Source organism: Coturnix japonica, chromosome 6 (assembly GCF_001577835.2).
Source record: "Coturnix japonica isolate 7356 chromosome 6, Coturnix japonica 2.1, whole genome shotgun sequence".
Taxonomy (NCBI): domain Eukaryota; kingdom Metazoa; phylum Chordata; class Aves; order Galliformes; family Phasianidae; genus Coturnix; species Coturnix japonica.
This window is the reverse complement of record NC_029521.1, coordinates 198,820-218,040: the sequence shown is the minus strand read 5'-3', so window position 1 is coordinate 218,040 and position 19,221 is coordinate 198,820. Positions and strand designations below refer to the sequence as shown.

The window sequence follows — 19,221 nt, the reverse complement described above, 5'->3', positions numbered from 1 at the left end:
AAACTTCGTTATTAGCTACTAACTAATATCACTGATAAGGCCATCTAATGTGTAAATTCTAAGTGTGCATGGTCTCTGATAACACTGTTAATCTGTTTCTAATCATGAGCATATTGCTCACAGAGAAATATTTGTGTTAAGGCAATGATTGTTGCAGCGATGAAGGCCAACTGTAAAAGGAGGAAAGATGTACTGACTTTTTAACCAGTAGACTGAGTGAGAGAGCTTTGAGTCTTGATAAAATATTCTTGTTCTGTCTTCCCCTCATCTCCATCCCCTTGGTTTTATCCTTATCTTCATCGTCATTAAAGAAGTAGACTTATTTTAAAGTCAAAATAATCAAGAGAATTTGCTTTAGCTTGAAACAGTTCTGTTAGGAAAGCATTCTGTAGTTAGCAGTACTGTTGAGAAGGCATATGTGAAGATTAAATACCAAGCTAGAGATGGGAAGAATATACCCATTTATAACTTTTGTTCCAAAGCAAAAGCAGAAAACTAAGAAAGTGATTGTATTTATTCAAATGTCTGTTTTCTTACTCACTTTTTTCCTGATACATGTGGTATAATATTTACTTAGCTGTAAATCTGACTTTACAATAAGTAGAACATGTCTTCTACTGACTTGGTTGTTATTGATGAGCAATCTTATAGTCCCTGGTTACCTCAAGAAGGATGCAGTGGGTTTATCTGTTTAATGTTATTTTTTCTTGTTTAGTTGGTTGTTTTTTAGGGCTGGTTGCTTTTGTTGAGTATTTTTTCAGTTATATTTAATTTGAAGGTTAGTATTTGAAAGGTTTCAGTGATGCCATCTATATTAGTGGAATATCCTGATGTAACTACTGAGTATAGAAAAGGAAAGTAGAAGTTGAACATTAGGCCACAGTGACTTGCAGAGACAGTTTTTTAGAATTATTTTCCCTTATTCCAAGCTGGGTTTAGTGTGGACTGCTTCTGTTTTCCCTTATTGAAGCTGAGTTTAATGTGGACTGCTTCTGGCTAACATGGGGCGTTTATGTACTGACATGGATGTCAATGTATTCAGTAAATCATTTCATCCTTACACCACCAAACTGTTAATTTAGAATCCAAGAGTAAAAAGCTACGGTTACATGCTTGTTGGTGATGAAGTGGCTTTACTTAAAACTTCAAGAACTTCATCCTTGTTATTTTTTCTGAACTTAATACATCCTTATGTACATGTGTGCAGTCTATATGTATTTCAGTTTGCTGCTAACATTAATGTAAGGAAAGCATATGTTGAAATTTTTTACATCTGTTTTTCAGGGTTGCCTTCCTCTTGTGCTCATGTTTGATATGAAGGAAGAAATTGAAGTAGAACCACAGTTTATAACGCAGCTAATGGAGCAGTTAGATGTCTTCATAAGCATTAAGCCGAAGCCAAAGCAACCAAGCAAGGTTGGTGAAAAGCTCATGTATTCGTTTTAGGCATTCATGCTTGCTTTCCAGAGCTTGTGAGTTCACATGTGTGACCTTCCTTCCTGTCTTAGTGGTTCGTAAGCTTGTGAAATGTATACATATTTTCTGCTTGAAATATCAGTTTAAATGTTGTGATAGTTCTCCTTTATGGCAATTCAATTTGTTTTTTAAATATTTGCCAGTACAGTGATTAGGTTTTATATAGAAATACTGAGGGGGGGGAAAAAAATAAGAGAGAAATATTAGATCTGATTAAGACCCATCCTTGGTTTTAAAGAAAATCCTTTAATTGTGCATCTCCCACATGACTGCGGTGTTCATTAGCAGTCAGAATTGCTTGAGAAAGTTTTATCAGTCTGTATGAGAAGTTGAAGGGAAAAAAGCAACACAAGGAATAGAATTACTATTTATTTCAGGGATTTGATATTGTTAAAATACTCAGGTAAATGTGCATAGGAAGTACTCTGTTTTCTGTACCATTGTACATACTGTTATAGCAGACAGAATTATCCAAATAGTGTTAGCTACTGTGTTAGCTATTCAGCATCTCCTTGTAGGGATACGCACAGTCCTCCACACCAAGAAGCAGTGTGAGGAGAGTGTACAGGAGACAAATAATTGTTGTCCCTTAATTTTTCGGGTGTTTATTATGCCTTTTTTCAGACAGCTAGGAATTTGACTACTTTTATATACATTTTTGTCTACTTTGATATATAGAGCTCTGGTAAAAGAGTGTGAGACTTAAATTATTGGATTGTTTTTCTAGGTCTTGGGGCACTTTGGAATTGGCATGCCAAATACCACCAAGGCTCAATAATTACCTGTTTTTAGAATCAATAATGATAACCAGTGATAGAAAGTACTTTTGTCATTTTTTGTTTGTAGAACGTATGCACAATTCCCAACCTAACCATTAAGGCCACTGAATTTAAGTAATTGCTAATGGATGCTTTCTCACGCTATCTTATGTTGCTGTTACTGTTAGGGGAGATTTAAGGGTTGTGCTTGTTGCAAATGCATTATATAGCTGTTAATTACTGGTTTTCCTCTTTTTCCTTTTGTTTTGCTCTTGTGTCTGTCTTTATCTCCAGTCTGTGATTGTAAAAAGTGTTGAACGAAATGCCTTAAATATGTATGAGGCACGGAAATGTCTTCTGGGACTTGAAAGCAGTGGAGTCACAATAGCATCAAATGCCTCTACTGTTTCATGTCCTGTTGGTCTGTCTTGTCCTGGTTTGGATATCTTGTCTTCAGCAGGACTAGGGCTCACTGGACTTGGTATGTATTTTACTTTATTGATATATCTTGCTTTAGTTAATGGAAACACAGGCTATTACTTTACACCTTAGTAACCAGTATCAAGTGTAGGACAGAAATATCCGAGTTTCCTATCTGATATAATTTCACAGAAGGAAGGGGTAGTCTGGACTAGAATTACTTTTTCTTCTTCAAGCTCTGCAAAGACCCAATTACCAAACAAGTACAGGACTGAAAAACTCAGCAACAGTTTTGTGACCAAATTAATGGTGCTGGTCCCCGGAATTCAGCATTACCATGTAACTACCCTGCAGTCTGCCATGCAGGGGTGCTGTGTAATTCTGTTTCTGCTTTTGTTATGATCACACAGATGCAAGCTATTGTGCCATTTGACTGTGGTTTTTGCCATGGCTCCTGCTGTAATTTTCTTGTTGTGTCTGTGTCTTCGGATTGGCTTTTATCTCAGTACAATTCTGAACTGACTTCTTAGATTGAGAGCTAGTTTGAGGAAATGTGTTTGGAGGATGATTGCTACTGGTATTGAAATTGTAAAAAAGATCTAAATGGTTCTTACTGTAGAAGTAGTAATTCAGTTCATGAGTTTTTCAGGAAAAAAGCTGTTGTTGGAAATGAAAGCATGGTTGTGAAGCGTGGTTGCTTTCTTATTTTATAAGTGATGCTTCTGTGAAACAAGCTGTCAGAAGCAATGGAGGTAATACAAAAGATGGCAAGCCTGAAAAGCAGCCATTTCAGACTGATGTTACAACACAGTCCAGTAGATGGATATGAAGAGTGCTACAGTTCTCAAATTTCCCAGGTTAAGAATCCCGGTGCTTGTGTGCTGTTTCTCCAAATTCACATTAGGCTTAATGTTAAGGTCTGTCCAAAAGGTATATGCTGGTGCTACTTAGGTTGTTTCTTGTTTTCATTTTTATTGCTACTTAAAAGCTTGCAAGAATGTCTTTTATCAAGACTTAACTAAAGATTCGCACGTGTAATTTTTTTGGCAGGCCTTTTAGGTCCAACCGCGCTGTCTGTCAACACCTCAACTACTCCAAATTCTCTGTTGAATGCTCTTAATAGCTCAGTGAGTCCCCTACAGAGTCCGAGTTCAGGCACACCTAGCCCAGCTTTGTGGACAACATCTCTTGCTAACACGAATGCCACAGGTTGGTGGAATTTAAATGTGGGTCAAATGGTTTTGTTGGTTGTTCAATAGGAAGAATAACAACAGAGTGCAGAATCACTAATTTTTAGAGCTTTAATTCCCAAGTTTTGTGTTCACACAAATGAATAAATGTCATAATTTGGAGTTACAACTTTGTATGCACATATAACATGCTGTTACATGCAATGCTTTCATCTGGCTAGTATCGTAAACTTTGTTAAGCCACTAAGTGATGATTAAAGCATTACGTTTTTGGCACGTGATTCTAAAGGAAACTTCTTTGCGTGTCAAAGCTACATATAATGATAGGTATTTATTTGAATCATTTAGTGAGAAATGTAACTACAGCATTACCAAAATTTCTTTTTTAGGTTTCTCTGCTATTCCACACCTAATGATACCATCAACTGCTCAAGCAACTTTAACTAGTATTTTGCTGTCTGGAGTACCTAATTATAGTCAAAACACTCCATCTCCACCACCGGGCTTGACCCCTGTTGAAGTCCATGTCAATGGCATGCAATCAGAGAGTAAAAAAGGGTCAGCTTCTTTAAATGGTCACGTGAAGGTAGGTGACATGATCTGTGAACCTTGTCTGAGGAAGTCTGAAGGGATAAAGAAGTGACGTTAGTAGATTCTGAAGGCTACTATGTTTTCAAATTGAACAGTAGTTTTTTCAAAACGTTGTGTTTTATGTGCCTCTTCCTTCTTGAAAAATAGGGCATTCAAACATATTGTTCTACTACGTCAGAGATGAATCTTTTGCTTTTTTTTTGTGCAGACAGGCAGAATTTGAAATATTTTAAGTGTAACAATTGCTTCAATTTGACAATTGTTTCAGACCACAAATATCAAGTATGCTGCGCTGTCTGCCACTTCACTGGGAGAAAATGTGTTGAGTGCAAACCACAGTGATTCAGCAAGACAAACAAGCAGTCATGTTGCATCAGAACAAGTAGCCGCCAAGACAAATGGTACAGAAGGTAAGATTTTGGTGCTTTTTTCTTTCCTAGTGTTTGTGTAGCCCACACATGTTCATGAAACAAATGTACAACATCTATAGGTTGTGATACAAATATACGGTGCTTGTACAACTTTAGGGTTTTTTTTTATAGCTGCTTAATTTCATTGCTCAAGATTTCCCTGCTGGTTTAAGTTACGTTTTATTTTTGCTTTTCAGTGCAAGGGAAGATTCAGTGCCTTTGACAGATTTATTCTTGCACAAAATTGTGTAGATTGAACCTTGATGATGCTGGCAAGCAGAATTTATTTGCAAGTTTTATAAAAGCATTTCAGTTAATTACTTCAGTTTCTGAAGTGCAGCATAAAGAGCTGTTGCCTAATTCCTGGGGGGAGGGAAGATCAATTCCTTTCCAAACTTGTAGGTTTCTGTGAAGGCCCTGCCTCCTTCCTTCAAATGCTGATCAATAAAGGAGATGCTCTTAATGCTCATGGTCATCTGAAAGGCTATCTGAATGAAACGTGCATCAACCAATCAAGGATATAAATATTAGCAAAAATACATTCTAAAGATACTTGAACATTAAGTGCAGTGCTTTTATTCCAGTGAAGATTTTCTGAGCATTTGACAGTATTTCATAGAACTGGATAACAAATCAAATTCATTCAAAATATGTAGTCACTTCTAATTACCTGTAAATTTGTTTAATATTACTTGGCTTTCACTTGAATAAAATTAAGAAAAATAATTGCAAGACATAATAGATATTCTTTTGATACTGGTGTGTGGGTTTGTTGGCTCTCTTTAGTGCATCTGAACTTAAATTTCTGACTTACCTCAAACCAAGATGTTATTCCTAGAGACTGGGCTATTGCTGTAAGAAGGAAAGCAGGTTGTGCTTTTGTATTATAGTGCACTTAGTAAAGCAATGATCACTACAAGATTTATGTGGGTTTTTTTACTCATTCTCTTTATCAATGTTGTAGGTTGCAACGATGCTTTTGTAGAAGTGGGCATGCCAAGAAGTCCGTCCCATTCAGCAAATACCAGTGATCTGAAGCAGATGATGAGCTCTTCCAAACAGGCCTGTGCAAAGAGGCAAACAGTTGAATTACTGCAAGGCACCAAAAACTCTCACTTACAGTAAGCTCAAAGTGCAAAATGTATATAAATGGAACTTTGACCATGCAGAAATACTTAGTATGTCTGTTTGTAGGTAGAATGGATGTTTTAGCTTCAGAGATTCCAAGAGATGATTTAAATTGAGCCTGTTTTTTATATTGTTCCCTCTGGTTTGCCTTGATTGCAGACTTTGAGTAGTTTTGGTACATCCTAGGGGTTTTTTTCTTTAGTTTGTATCTGTGACAGAGGAGAGGAGGAATGCAAGAAATATAAATGCTTTTTCTATCCCAAAAGAAAGAGCTCTTTTTTCAGACAGATTTTTGTTATGTATTTCTAAAGGATGCTCTCTTGGACTTTGCCTTCTTTATTGATTGTTCTGAGATCATTTCCCATCTGCAAGGGTGTTTGCTTTTGTGCGTATCTGATGCTATTTCCTTAGTAGAAAAGCTACACACGGGGCATAACAGTGTGTTCTCAAACACTGTTCTCAGTGACTTCTTGTTTGTTTTTTTTAATGACCTAGCAGTGGGAAGGGCTCTTTTGAGTCATGTGTCTTGGCAATACAGGTTTTTTTTCTTAATGAGATGTTTCCAAAAGCTACTTAACATTACTTGGAAACTGTTTATCATGACTTTTGAGTTATTTTTTTCTTACCTCATTTACTTACACTGTTAAAGCTATAATATATTATTTCATGAGTTCTATTCTCATAGTTGAGAAATTCAGTGATTTTTGAACTCAGTTGTTTGTATGTTTTGTTCCATTTGTTGTGATTATAGCACTCAATTTCTTGAGGTTTTTTTTTTCTCCTGGGATTATCATTTAAAATGTGAGTACATCTTTATGTTTTGAAGTAGGGAGTGTACACTTAAATAGAGCAGGCACAGTAGAGCTGATGTTTAAGTTTTTTTCTTATTTATAAACAAGGGATTTCAATAGGAGGTACATCGGCACAAAGGATTGCAACAGTTGATACATAGGGCTTATGTTAAATTACTCAGTTTCCATGACTTCTCTCTCTCTATCCTACTACAGTCAATCTGTTAGATGTTCTGAGCTGCTAGCCTGAGCAAGGCTAAATAGCATTGGGTCCTACTATGTAGGGATTGCATGTGATGATTCCTGACTCCAGAAAGCTCAAATTTAGCCTCATAATTGGTAGCATACAAAGCAGCAATTTGTTTCGTTTCACTGACAGAAAAAAAACAGGTATGTATGGTGAAGAAAAGCTGAGATTTGGAAGTACTGTAAAAGATGAGGATGGCATGTTGGCTTTTGTTGAATTTTGCTGCCATTCTTCTCAACGTGAAACTTGGTTAATGAAAATTGCATTGAATATTTACTGTTAAGGTGAGATGGCTGGATTTAATCTTGACTTTGCTTCTTCAGTACCACCGACAGGTTGCTCTCAGATGCAGAGTTAAGTGCTTCAGAAACTCCTATGGCTGACAAAAAGGCTCCTGGAAGTGAACGGGCAGCAGAGCGAGCAGCAGCTGCCCAGCAGAACTCCGAAAGAGCACGTTTAGCTCAGCCATCCTATGTAAATATGCAGGTATGCTTCCCCGAATACGCCCGAATCTAGTCCAAAACTTGATAATTGCTAAGTGTATGCAGCACACAGTACAAAGGGGATTCTTGGCTAGCACGCTGATGTGCCATTACTACTTCAATAGAAGAGTTTCCCGGAAAAATTATTCCTTCTAAGTACATGGATGTGGTTGTATCTGGGTCGGCTGGTTGGTTTTTAGATAGTGAAATAATGTTGAGGTACCTGGTCTTGTGAGGTTATATGAAATATGGTTACTTACCATGGGAATATGAGTGTGGTTTATAGGAGGCTTCTTTGAATCTATTGCTTCCTTTGCAAACGTTTTATTTCCCTCAGTTCCAAATGATCTCCAAAGAGGCAATACATTACAGAACGGTGAAAATAAAATCACTTTTGTGCTAAAACTGCTATGATTGCTGGTTATTTTTCACATAGTAGAGTGAGACCTTTTTGAGTAAGTAATTAAATACTATCATATGTCTCAAAAACTTCATTTAGTAAAAACATCAATCTTGCTTTCTTGGGAATATGAAGAAACAGGAAGAAATGTTCAGTCTTCAGCTCTAAATAAAGGAAGACAAAGAGAGGGTTAAAATAATGCTTCTGTTGAATAAATAATTTCAGCACAAATTAAATTGCATGGCTATATAAATCTACACTTGAATATTTGTGTGCGAAGTCTTATTACTTTATGAAAATTGAAATGAAAAAATATCTTACAAGTTCTCATAAGGAATATCAATGCAACTTCTTTTCTGTAACTTCAGGCTCATCTACAGGTATGTTTACTGAAGTAACCACACCAGTTATGTCTTAGGAATATACATTAAACACTACTTTTACAGAGAGAATCCGCCTTTTTAAATACCGTTGTATGAATTCATTTTACATACAAGGGAAACTTTCAGTTATTGGTAGCCTGTGAAATAAATTGTTTTTAAAAAGATCTATTTTAGAATGATAGGTAAACTCTCTTCTGTATGTTTAATTTTTAGGCATTTGACTATGAGCAGAAGAAGCTACTAGCAACCAAAGGTATGTGAATAAACAGAGACTTCTGGGACATTTGTGAGTCCATCGCTGAAATAATTCTCTAAAGGTTCAGTTAAAACTCCAGTTGTAATCAAATTTAAAGCTGATAGTAAAGCGTTAATTTTTCATGTTTCAAATCTGTTTTTTAACACCAACATAATAGGAAATAATTGTATTTTAAAGAATTTGCACATGGGATACTGTGTGAGTACATCCATATGTATATGACTTTTTTTTTTCAAAAGCCTCTCAGCTTTAATTGCTGTAATTGACTTCATTTAAATGAAGTTTAAATGTTAGGATGTTTATCGTATTTGCTAAGTTGATCCTTATTTCAGGACTAGATGAAGTTACGGAATCCATAAGGGACATAAAAAGATAAGAGTCTTTTGACCTTGTTTAAAAATAAACTGAATATGCTTGCACCTGAGAAAAACAGAATCTCTTTGTTGTGTTACTTTGAATATTTTTTTACTTGCTTGCAACACTATGGGGTTTACTTTTAGCTGAATAAATTGCCCTCAGAAGGGGTAGAATTCAATCCGTAGCTAATGGAAGTGATAAAATGACTGGTTTGTTGAAGTCTTAGTGTATGTGACTTCAGTATTATCATCTCCGTACCTATGTTAAGGTTTACTAATTTGTCTCTGCATTTCTCAGCTATGTTAAAGAAGCCGGTTGTAACTGAAGTGAGAACTCCAACAAATACTTGGAGTGGGTTGGGCTTCTCTAAATCTATGCCTGCAGAAACTATCAAAGAACTAAGAAGAGCTAATCATGTATCATATAAGCCATCTATGACAACTACATATGAGGTATATAAAAACCATGGTGTAATGGAAATGTATTTTTTTGTCAATTATGGTGATAAATGTTACTATTGAGAAGTCTGTAACTTTATTTTTAACTTAAAGATTTTAGCTTTTAGGTATGCTTGCTTGCTGTACCCATTTCTCTGCTCCCTTTTTCTTTATTTCTGTCCTGCCTCTATAAAATGTAAGCAACATCTTCTGGTCTGGAATTTTGGACAACTTTTCTGTAGGTTGTAACTATCTTTAAATTCAAATGAGATATTTAACGATAGGGTGAAGGGTACTGTGATGTTCCCCAATTGATATGAACTTTGTGTGACTTTCAACTATATGTAATAGATTTGGAGGTTGGTATTGAGTTTGCAGCAGTAACTCTGGGGGAGAGAAGAAGCAAACTAAATAAAGATGCAGAGTTTGAGTTGTTTTTATACTATTGGAGATAAGCTGGGGGTTTTCCCTCAAACTATGATATGCTACTAAAGGTCTCTAAGGAAAGATGTTCTAAGAATACTGTGTTTTAGTCCCTTGGAGTCTGCCTATGTACGAACCATAGACTTAAATGCTTCCAGTGAAACCTTGGGATTCCTGTTGCCCTTGTTTCTGAGGGCCCAGTCTTTGAACAGACATGGTGTTGGTATTATGGTCTACTATCTGGAAAATTAATTAGTAAAGTGAGCTCACTGAACATTTAAACTTCTCTGATATTTTAATGGACGTTCAGTTATCCAGAAAAACTTTTTTTGCTTTCCAAAGTTTAACCATCATGATGATCAAATGCACTGTAGAGGCCTGGCCTCTTCTTGCTTGTTTGGGAAACTTGGAGTAAATCCATTCTGTTCTTCAGTTGTGAAGTTTTACTAACCTTATTTCATATGTTCCTGATTTTGCCAACGACAAGGACCTTTTGCTTTTTTCACCAGTGGTGTTGATTTTTTTTTTCTTGAGAGTTAAGCAACTTTTATACTGATTAAGTTGCGCTTTTCAGTTAGGATTTGATGCAGATATATGGAGTTCAGTTGTTCACTGAATTCTGTTGTCTTCAGTTCATGCAAGTAAATGGTATCACCCTAATTTTGGGTTATGCCCACCTCAATTCCATAGCTGCTTTTCAGGGAACGTAGCCTTAATTGGCAACACTGACTAGCAGTGTTAATGAGAGTTGATAATTAGGTCTTTATAGAAATATGAAAGTCTGTTTTAAAACAAATTCTCAAGCTGTTGCATAGTTGTTGCTATACAATATAGTTGTTAAGTAGTGTATAATGGATCTACTTCCCTCCAACTAGTGACCATGAAGGGATACAGTATACAGACCGCTTTGTTTGTCACTTGTGTGGGAATGTGATACCATGGAACCTTTGCAAACAAACTTAGGAATACTGAGTAATTGATTCTGAAGTGTGGTCTCTAAACTTCTGTTTGAAATCCTTAACCCACATGTTTTAAACACCTGCTGTTTTTGTGTCTGGTTTACAATTATTTTCCTATTGATCAATTGCCAAGAAGATGCTTAAAAGTATTAAAGTTGTGTTGTTTTTTTTTTTTAACTGAACTGCTGGAAAGAAAACATTTGAATCACAATTAAACTTCTGTTTTCTGCCCAAATTTTCTTTCTGCAACTTGTAGGGTTCATCAATGTCCCTCTCACGATCCAATAGTCGGGAGCACCTGGGAAGTGGCAGTGAATCTGATAACTGGAGAGATCGGAACGGCCTTGGACCCACAGCTCATGAATTTGTCTCCTCAATTGCCAGCCCCAAGCGGAAACAAAATAGATCAGGTTAATAATGTCCTAAGAGCTGATTGTTATTATTTTAAAACCCAATTGATACCAGTAAATATTTTCTCTAATATTTGTATTTCCTGACTACATCACCAGGGATTCAAATTACTGTTCCTTCTAAAATAAATTAATAAGCTTTAGTTCTGTTGTTGTTTTACAATCTGGAAAGTGAAGGCATATGTAAGATTGTGTATCGTAATATACAAGTAATCACAGAATTATTATCACAGAATTATCAAGGTTGGAAAAGACGTAGAAGATCATCCAGTCCAAATGGAATGGTCCAAAAGGAAAACATTTGAGGAATTTTTTTCAATTCAAGACATTTTTTCTAAAAGATCTTTGCTGTCTTGGAAGGCTTTTTCAAGGTGTACAACCTTAATAAAAGCTTATTTCTAGACTACCATCGTTCTGCTGTTATCACTGCAGCAGCAGCCAGACTTTTATTGGGCTATCTGCTAGCTGTTGGAGCAGCTGTAATCTGTACTGATAGTGAATTTTAAAGCATTCTCTTTATGATGATAAAAATAACTGTGCTTGGCTAGACCTAGCACATGGCGTTAAACGCTCATTTCCTTGGCTGCAGGCTGTGTTTTAATTCCTTCTTTAAAAGAAAAAATAAAGTTCAAAACTTAAAGATCACAACTTTACTTGATCCATATGCTTTGAAACTTCATTTTGTTTTTCAGTAACTTATCATATCTCTTTCTGAAAGAGAACAAAGAAAAGGGAATAGAGAATTTGGGCCCATACTGTCTGACAGCATTATGGCTGTTTTTACTTTTTTCTGTTCTTTATACAAAGGTGAACAAAATCTAAATCCCAGACTAATTGCAAAGCACACAGATAATAAAAATAAAATTGGACATCTTAGGAATGGATAGTTTCAATTTGAGTAAATATTCGTGGTTGGTAGACTTGTAATGGTTTGTAGGATATATGTAATATATTTCTAAGAAGTATATTAGTTCAACATGGAATGGCTATGTGCATTACTTTAAGTATTCAGGGTATAGAAAAGATGAAAAATTTCTTTGAAATCATGCCAGTATTTCAGTGTTAATTGAATAAAATGGAAGTTTGGCCTAAATAAGGATTAAAAATTTATTTACTTGTACATTAGAAGAAAATCAGGAATTCGAATGAATGAGCAGTGTGGGAATCTTCAGACAGTTGTCACTGTAGCTTTTTTCCAGAGGAGGGAAGGGAGAAAAGATTAATGCAACAGCTATGAATTGGCTGGACTACTGTTTGTGTTTACCTTAACATGAGAGTGTGTAGAACTTCTACAGTGGAAGATTTTTAAGGTCACATTGTGCTGTTGAGCTTCTGCTTTGTTTTTAGATAATTCTTCGTGATTGCCTCACTAATAAGTATCTCATAATTTTGTTGTTTTTAGTACACTGTCTTGCATAATCTGCCCCATGGGAAGGATCATTTATTTCTCTTTGAGTATCTCAAGTATTATTTTCCTCTGATGCAGAAGAAATGAAGGCAGCACCTTTTAAAGTCTAAAATGCCAACGTTGTAATTGCTTCATTTGTCAAACCTAATGTTCATCATTTCAACACTGAACATTGAGTAGTTCACTATCTTAGAAAATTCTCTTTCAAAATGAAGCCAAGATTGGTGGAGGCACTTGGGATCATATTAACAGTTTGGGCGCTTTCTAAGTAGTTTGTTCACAGAAAATAAGAACCCTAGCATAGCACATGTGAAAAGTGGTGTTTTTGCAGCCTCCAGTTGGTTGTCAGTAGTGAAGGCTATAGCAGAAAGCTCTGGAACAATCAAAATTTTACTCACCTGGAAAAGAATCCTTTTAGTCTATACTCAGGTGTCTGTAACAAGTGACCCCATTTACATGTTCCTGATGCAGTCCTGGGCAGCTACCTTTACTCTTGTTGTGCAGCAGAAGGAGAAATCATTATTAACTGTCTGGTCATGTAGTATTGCTGTGTACTATCAGTATGTATGTGCAAAGGAAATGGATTGCTCAGCAAAATCTGTTTTCTTAGAAAACCCAACCCTTAATTTATTTTTTTTTGAATAAACCTTTTAGGGAATGTAATCTAATAGGTAGCATACTTTCAGATGTGGTCTTTATAAAGCTATTTCATTCATTTATTTTGTCTGTGACATACTGAAGTGATAACCAAATCATGGAGTTACTCTAGTCTCACTACCAAGAATGATCTGGCATGATATTCCCATCCCAACCAGATGTAGCTGGTGGTGGTCATGTGCAGTGATGTTTTCCACAATACTTACTGGAGAAAAGAGGAGAAGGGTTTAAGGAAGGGGAAAAGCAATGGAGCATTGCAGTTCTTTCCCCTGTATGAGGTCCTGAGTTGTATCCAGGTGACTGTTTGCTTAATGTGATTTTATTGCTTCAAAGATTCACCCGAACATCTTTTAATTGAAAATAAATGTGGAAATTAGCAAGAAAAATCACTTTAATCTGTTTGTTCTCTCAGACCATTTAAAGGTGCGTTTTGATTTTTTTCATTTCTCCTATTAAATAATATTAAATTAGGTTGACTACTGAAGGTGTAATTGAATGCAACGTTATTGTGAGAACTGTGCACTTCTGTGGCATGACTGAAAATTCCCCTTTCTTTCCTTTCAGCTGAACACTATCTCAGTAGCAGTAATTACATGGACTGCATTTCCTCACTGACCGGAAGCAATGGCTGTAACCTGAACAGCCTCTTCAAGGGATCTGATCTGCCTGAGCTGTTCAGCAAACTTGGTTTGGGCAAATATACAGACGTATTTCAACAGCAAGAGGTCAGTATTCTTTTGTGAGGCATCTTTGTGTTGATAGTTTGTTTTATAACAGTATAAACAGTATAACAGTTCTTGACCAAAGGTGTGTCGCATCTCTCATGAATTTCCAGTCAGCTTAGCATGGGTACTATTTCATCATGTACCGATCAATTTATCTAAATTAGTGTATTGGTGTACAAGGGAGCGAAGCACAGGTACGTCTGAGTTGTGTCAGTGCTGCTGACCCATAGTAGAGGGTAGGTAGATTTAATGTTTTTTGTGAGTTCTGGAGCCACATGTCTGCTTTGTATCTTTATCAGCAGAGATTGAGTCTGCACCAGTTGCTAGTCTCAAGTTTGCATTTGCATGTTTGGTCAGAACAGACCATCCATAGTGGGTATTTGCCCAGATTGCCTTGTTAGTAGGACTGTATGTGTGTTCAAAAGAACCAACAGAGTGGACCTTCCTTTTGCTTGAGTTTCTCCAGTAACATACAAGTGTTCAGGTTTGCTTCTGTGGGAGGAAAACTGCTTTGTACGCACCAGGGCAAGTATATATATCAGGATTCCAAGGGTAGGCATGAGGCTAACTTGTACCTTCTGCACTCTAGTTTTCTGATGGTGTGTATGTGCTCGTACAGTCATCCTGAGTCCAATGAAATTTGTTGCCATTTCAGCCCAAGGCAGCTGCATCTGGTGCATTTCCTGCCAGTGCTTCTCATCTCTAATCTTTCTTTCGTGTTGCTGTGGATTTTATTTGTGCAACCAGTCTGTGTGGCAGGGTCAATATTCAGTCTGAGTGAATACAAATCCAGCTGTGCCTTAGTTAATTCTGTGTGCCATTTGGCTGGTTTATCTCCTTTGTACTCCTCTGCATGTTTAATAATGCCCATGTTAACCAGTCATTCATCCTATTATTGTGAGGCTATTCTCGATGCCTGAAAAAGAGAAGTGGCTGTGTTAGTTTCTGACACTAAAAATGGCTTTTGTCGGATGGGATTTTTATTTGTTTAATCTCAAGAGTTGCTGATTAAGTGCGGTGAGCCAAGCAGTTTAGCCAGAGCAATTTCTAACTAAGCAGTTTTCCATTATATTTCCATGAATTGTATGAGGAGCAGCAAACCACAAATGCCCATGGTTACGCACACTTTCTATGTTGTGAAACGCTCGGTGCTTTAGCTCAGTTACATCACTAGTAGTTGGGCAATCTTCCTCTAACTAAGTCTGAAACACCAACTGTATCTACAGGCACGTCTACCTGGCTGCTTCTTATTGTGCTGCAGGAATTATGCTGTATATGCAATTTCAGTAGTCAAAGTTAAATGTGGTTACTGAATCTTCTGTGCTTTTCTAAGACTGCTTTCTGTCAAAGATAGCCAAGTGAGAAACTTTGAATAAGTCCTGTGGAACACACCAACTGCAGTAGGAAAAAGGAAGCAAGACTATTCTGAACCAACACTTAGAACCGGGTAGTTTTGGAGAAAGACTTATTTTGCCTTAATTTCCTATTTCTTTTTACTGTAGATTGATCTGCAAACATTCCTTACTCTTACTGATCAAGATTTGAAAGAATTAGGCATTACCACTTTTGGCGCCAGAAGAAAAATGCTGCTTGCCATCTCAGGTAATGAAACAACTTCACACAGGTTTTCATTTACTGATTTTTAGTCTTTTGTTTCCTTCTCATTTGAGTCGTGTGTTTATAGTAGTCAAAGGATCTTGGTAAGATTGAAAAGTAAGGATCTAGTCCCCAGAGGTCATGGTGACTCAACTCTAATCAGAAGGCTCTTGAAACTAGACTTAATGGAGCTTTCACACTCCTCCTAGCTGGAAGAAGTTCACTGGTATATTTTTGCTTAGTTTTTTGCTCAAAGTCAGTTGTTTCAACAAAATGAATAGTTCAGAATGAAACGCCTTATTTGGAATTTTTCCAGCTTGCTTCCTTTATGAGGTTGTTTTGTATCCTATGTGCAGAAAGAAGTTAAAACATCATTTCTTAGAATGCGTTTTAGTTAGCATGTGATGCCTTGCTAGCTATTTTTTTCTAATTGCAATAAATAACATGCTGTTACATGGAATACTGTTACGTGGGAATCCTATTTTGGTGTGGTTTTAGGTCAAAATACTGTATTTCTGATGAAAGTTGCTTTTCTCGATGTTGCAGAACTGAATAAAAACCGAAGAAAACTTTTTGATCCATCAAACATACGTGCCTCATTTCTGGAAGGTGGAGCAAGTGGACGACTGCCACGTCAGTATCATTCGGACATTGCTAGTGTCAGCGGTCGCTGGTAGCAGTAAGTTGTGGCTCAAGAAGTCAACTGTAAAAGACGGACATGGCAATCCTGTGGACAGCCTTCACTGCACACCACCCTCTGCACTTTGGGAGTCTGGGTATCAAGGACCAAAGCGTTTTGTCTGCACGATACTGTGCCAAAAATGAGAGAAAACACTTTTTTGTCTGTTGTTTTTCAAAACACCAAATGTGGGGTACGTTTTACTCAAGTAGATTGGACAGATTTTGCAATAATAATAATAATATAGGGTTCTTTGTTTAGTATTTTATTACCTATATCTATAATGTATGCACTGAATTTTTACTTTGTTGAATGAAGGAAGAATGAAGGGCTGGGATGCCAGAGAGCATAGATTTTTGCTTTTTATCAAGATGGATTTTTCTGGTACTGCTTAAAATAATTATTGAGGTCTTTCTGCACTTTACATGTTCTGATTTCTTGTCCTGTGGAAATTTATTCCTCTCATTTCCATATCGATTTTTATATTGGCACTAATCAATTATTATTTTTTCAGATGTTCCTGTATTAGGTCACATCTCACTATAATGGTACTATAGGAGCTGGTTCTTAGGCATATTTCCTTCTCTCTGTCTCCCAGTAGCTACCTGAAGAAATTGTTCTAAAATCAAGCCACGTGCTAGCGGACCAGTCCTATTATGCTATGGTGAAGCAGTGCAGTGCTGCTCGCAATGACACTCGCTGTAACAGATGCAATGAAAGACCAAAATGGACCTTGCAATATTAACCCTTTGCAGTCATCATATTTAACTGCTGCCTGTTATGCTAGAACTGTTTTTAATGGTTGTCTCAAAGCAAAGGGCTATTTTTAGTATCCTGCCACTAAAGGACATTTATTTATATCAGACTTTTATTTTTAGATCCTATGCATCTACAATATGTAACAGATTGTACCGATCTACTGCAGACTTATGGTAGAGAATGAAAGGCATTCATCAAACTAGAGCTCCGGGCTGTCAGTTTGATTAAACAGAACTAATCTAATTTGACAAGACAGCAGTGTTGCCATTTAATAAATGACGAATATTACTTACGTGAATATGCATGCAGCGATTAAGTGACCAACTTGAAATGGATGTAATAGTGTGTTTTTTTCAGTTGAGATTTGTAATGGTCAGCTGCAGAAGTGTTTAAAAATCTGGAGATGAACTATTTCTGAAACAAGTTATGTTCAACAGAGTCCATGTTATAAGTGGCTAGAGCTAACTATTGCATCCTTATACTGTGAAAGTCCAAATAATTTGACAATATGATTCCTCTGTCTTTACAAGCGTCTTGTTATGCGTTTATGAAGGGTTCTCGTAAGATGAAGGACTTCCTAAAGTGCCTCTTTCTGCAATGCAATATGACATTTCCAAGCATTACGTTTTTGAAAAGCATTCCCATGAGAAATATTGTGAATTACCTCTACTGTAACGTATTATTTATGTTCGGTGTACAAGCCTTTTGAGAATGGACATAAACCACTGTCAAGTGCTCTGAAACAGAAGGCATTAGAGTAACACTTACAGTAGTTGGTTTTTATGCAAGAATGGGTGAGAAATAGTTTTGACACTTTCCAAGGATAATTTTTTCAAGGTGAGAAAACAGCGATGTATGGATAAATTTGCACACACAAAGGGAATTTAAAGAAATTGTTACTTGAGGGCATAGATGATCAAGCAATAATACCAAGTCTTGTGGTTAGCAAAGAATAACTGCTCAGTACTTACTTCAGCCATATCTACTTAATGGTGTATAGCTGGGTGACTTCCACTGTAGATCAAATAGCGGTAGCTTACTCTGGGTTGGAAATTGCTTTTTGGATTGGAATGGATAGAACCGCATCTTGTATTCACACAGCTGTTCACATCAAAATTCTTGCGCTCAAATCTTGTAGGTAAATATCCACTTATCTGTGAGGTATTTGTGTGTGTTGCACAGGCAAGAGCAACTTCCTGCCAAGCCGTGTGGAAGCCACAACTCCTAATTCAAGAAGTATTTACGCTTGTGCTTGCTTATAAGCACATAGGTAGCTCCATGGACATGGACTGACTTATGTGCTTAGCAATGAGCTTTCATTTAAGTATTTTCATTTTTAAGACTAGCGTTGGAGAGTCAAGAAGTTTTCAGTTACGTTCATTTGCTGAAATATTTTAATGACATACTCAGCAACACTTTGTACAGAGTTTTCTGCAACCCCTTCTTGCTTACTCTGTCTAAACCTAAAAGCATCAAAAATACCTTTACACTCTTAAATTTTAATCTTCCATAAGTACATGCTATGTATCTAGACAGTACTATATATTTGGAAACTGAACTTATTACAGTATTAAGTTGATGTGGTCTTTTCCTGAGCAGTGCTTATATCATCTACACCAGAGTGAAGAATTTCCCATTAACAACGTGATTTTCAATAGGGCTTCACACACAAAAAAGAACACACTGGAAAAAGAAAATTTCTCACTTATTTTAATTCCACAAAGGGAATATGACAGTACAGCATACCGTATTGTTAGTGTTATATTATGCACAAATATTTGACTTGCTACATAAAAATGTTAGTTTTAAATCTGTGCCTTAATAGTGACCAGTTATCTGTAAATATAGAGCAGATACAGATTGTATTTTTGTGGGTTGTGTCCTTTTAGTGATTTTTAAAAAATAAAAATAAAGATGAAATTAAAGCATTAAAAATGGGAATTTTCAAAACTAATCAATGTTGCATAAAATAAATTTATATAACTGCCTTGTATTCTGATTGGTTGGTGAAGTATTTCTTTCATTTAGACCCAGTTCCAGGGATGCTTGCTTGTTAATAAAATATGAAAAGCAGTATTTCATATAATTGCAATGTTTCTTTCACACGCTTCTACTCCATGTCACTGTTCTTTGTGTCGTACACAGTACAGTTAGCTTTGAACTGAGAGTACCTTCTTGGCTGTACGGTTCAGTCCAGAGCAGGTGCTAATGATTCAGCTTACGTGGGTTTCATTCTTCCTTTTGGTCTTCCCATTTTATGCTTTACTCAAATTACAGTT

General features: G+C 36.5%; 1 protein-coding gene across 2 annotated transcripts in view; it reads left to right on the top strand.

Moving 5' to 3' along the window:
• The window catches only part of BICC1 (BicC family RNA binding protein 1), a 91,590-nt gene extending 72,572 nt beyond the window's left edge, over positions 1-19,018 (top strand). Inside the window, exons 9-21 of one of the 2 annotated variants that reach the window (XM_015866001.2) lie at positions 1,285-1,416; positions 2,529-2,715; positions 3,705-3,863; positions 4,234-4,430; positions 4,704-4,845; positions 5,810-5,966; positions 7,335-7,497; positions 8,490-8,529; positions 9,187-9,341; positions 10,965-11,118; positions 13,748-13,908; positions 15,411-15,510; positions 16,051-19,018. In XM_015866001.2, the coding sequence (XP_015721487.1) occupies positions 1,285-1,416; positions 2,529-2,715; positions 3,705-3,863; positions 4,234-4,430; positions 4,704-4,845; positions 5,810-5,966; positions 7,335-7,497; positions 8,490-8,529; positions 9,187-9,341; positions 10,965-11,118; positions 13,748-13,908; positions 15,411-15,510; positions 16,051-16,181 (1,878 nt within the window). In that variant the 3' untranslated portion in view covers positions 16,182-19,018. The remainder of the gene's footprint in view (positions 1-1,284; positions 1,417-2,528; positions 2,716-3,704; positions 3,864-4,233; positions 4,431-4,703; positions 4,846-5,809; positions 5,967-7,334; positions 7,498-8,489; positions 8,530-9,186; positions 9,342-10,964; positions 11,119-13,747; positions 13,909-15,410; positions 15,511-16,050) is intronic. The other variant, XM_015866003.2, reaches the window with a different exon arrangement.
• Positions 19,019-19,221: the final 203 nt, after the last annotated feature.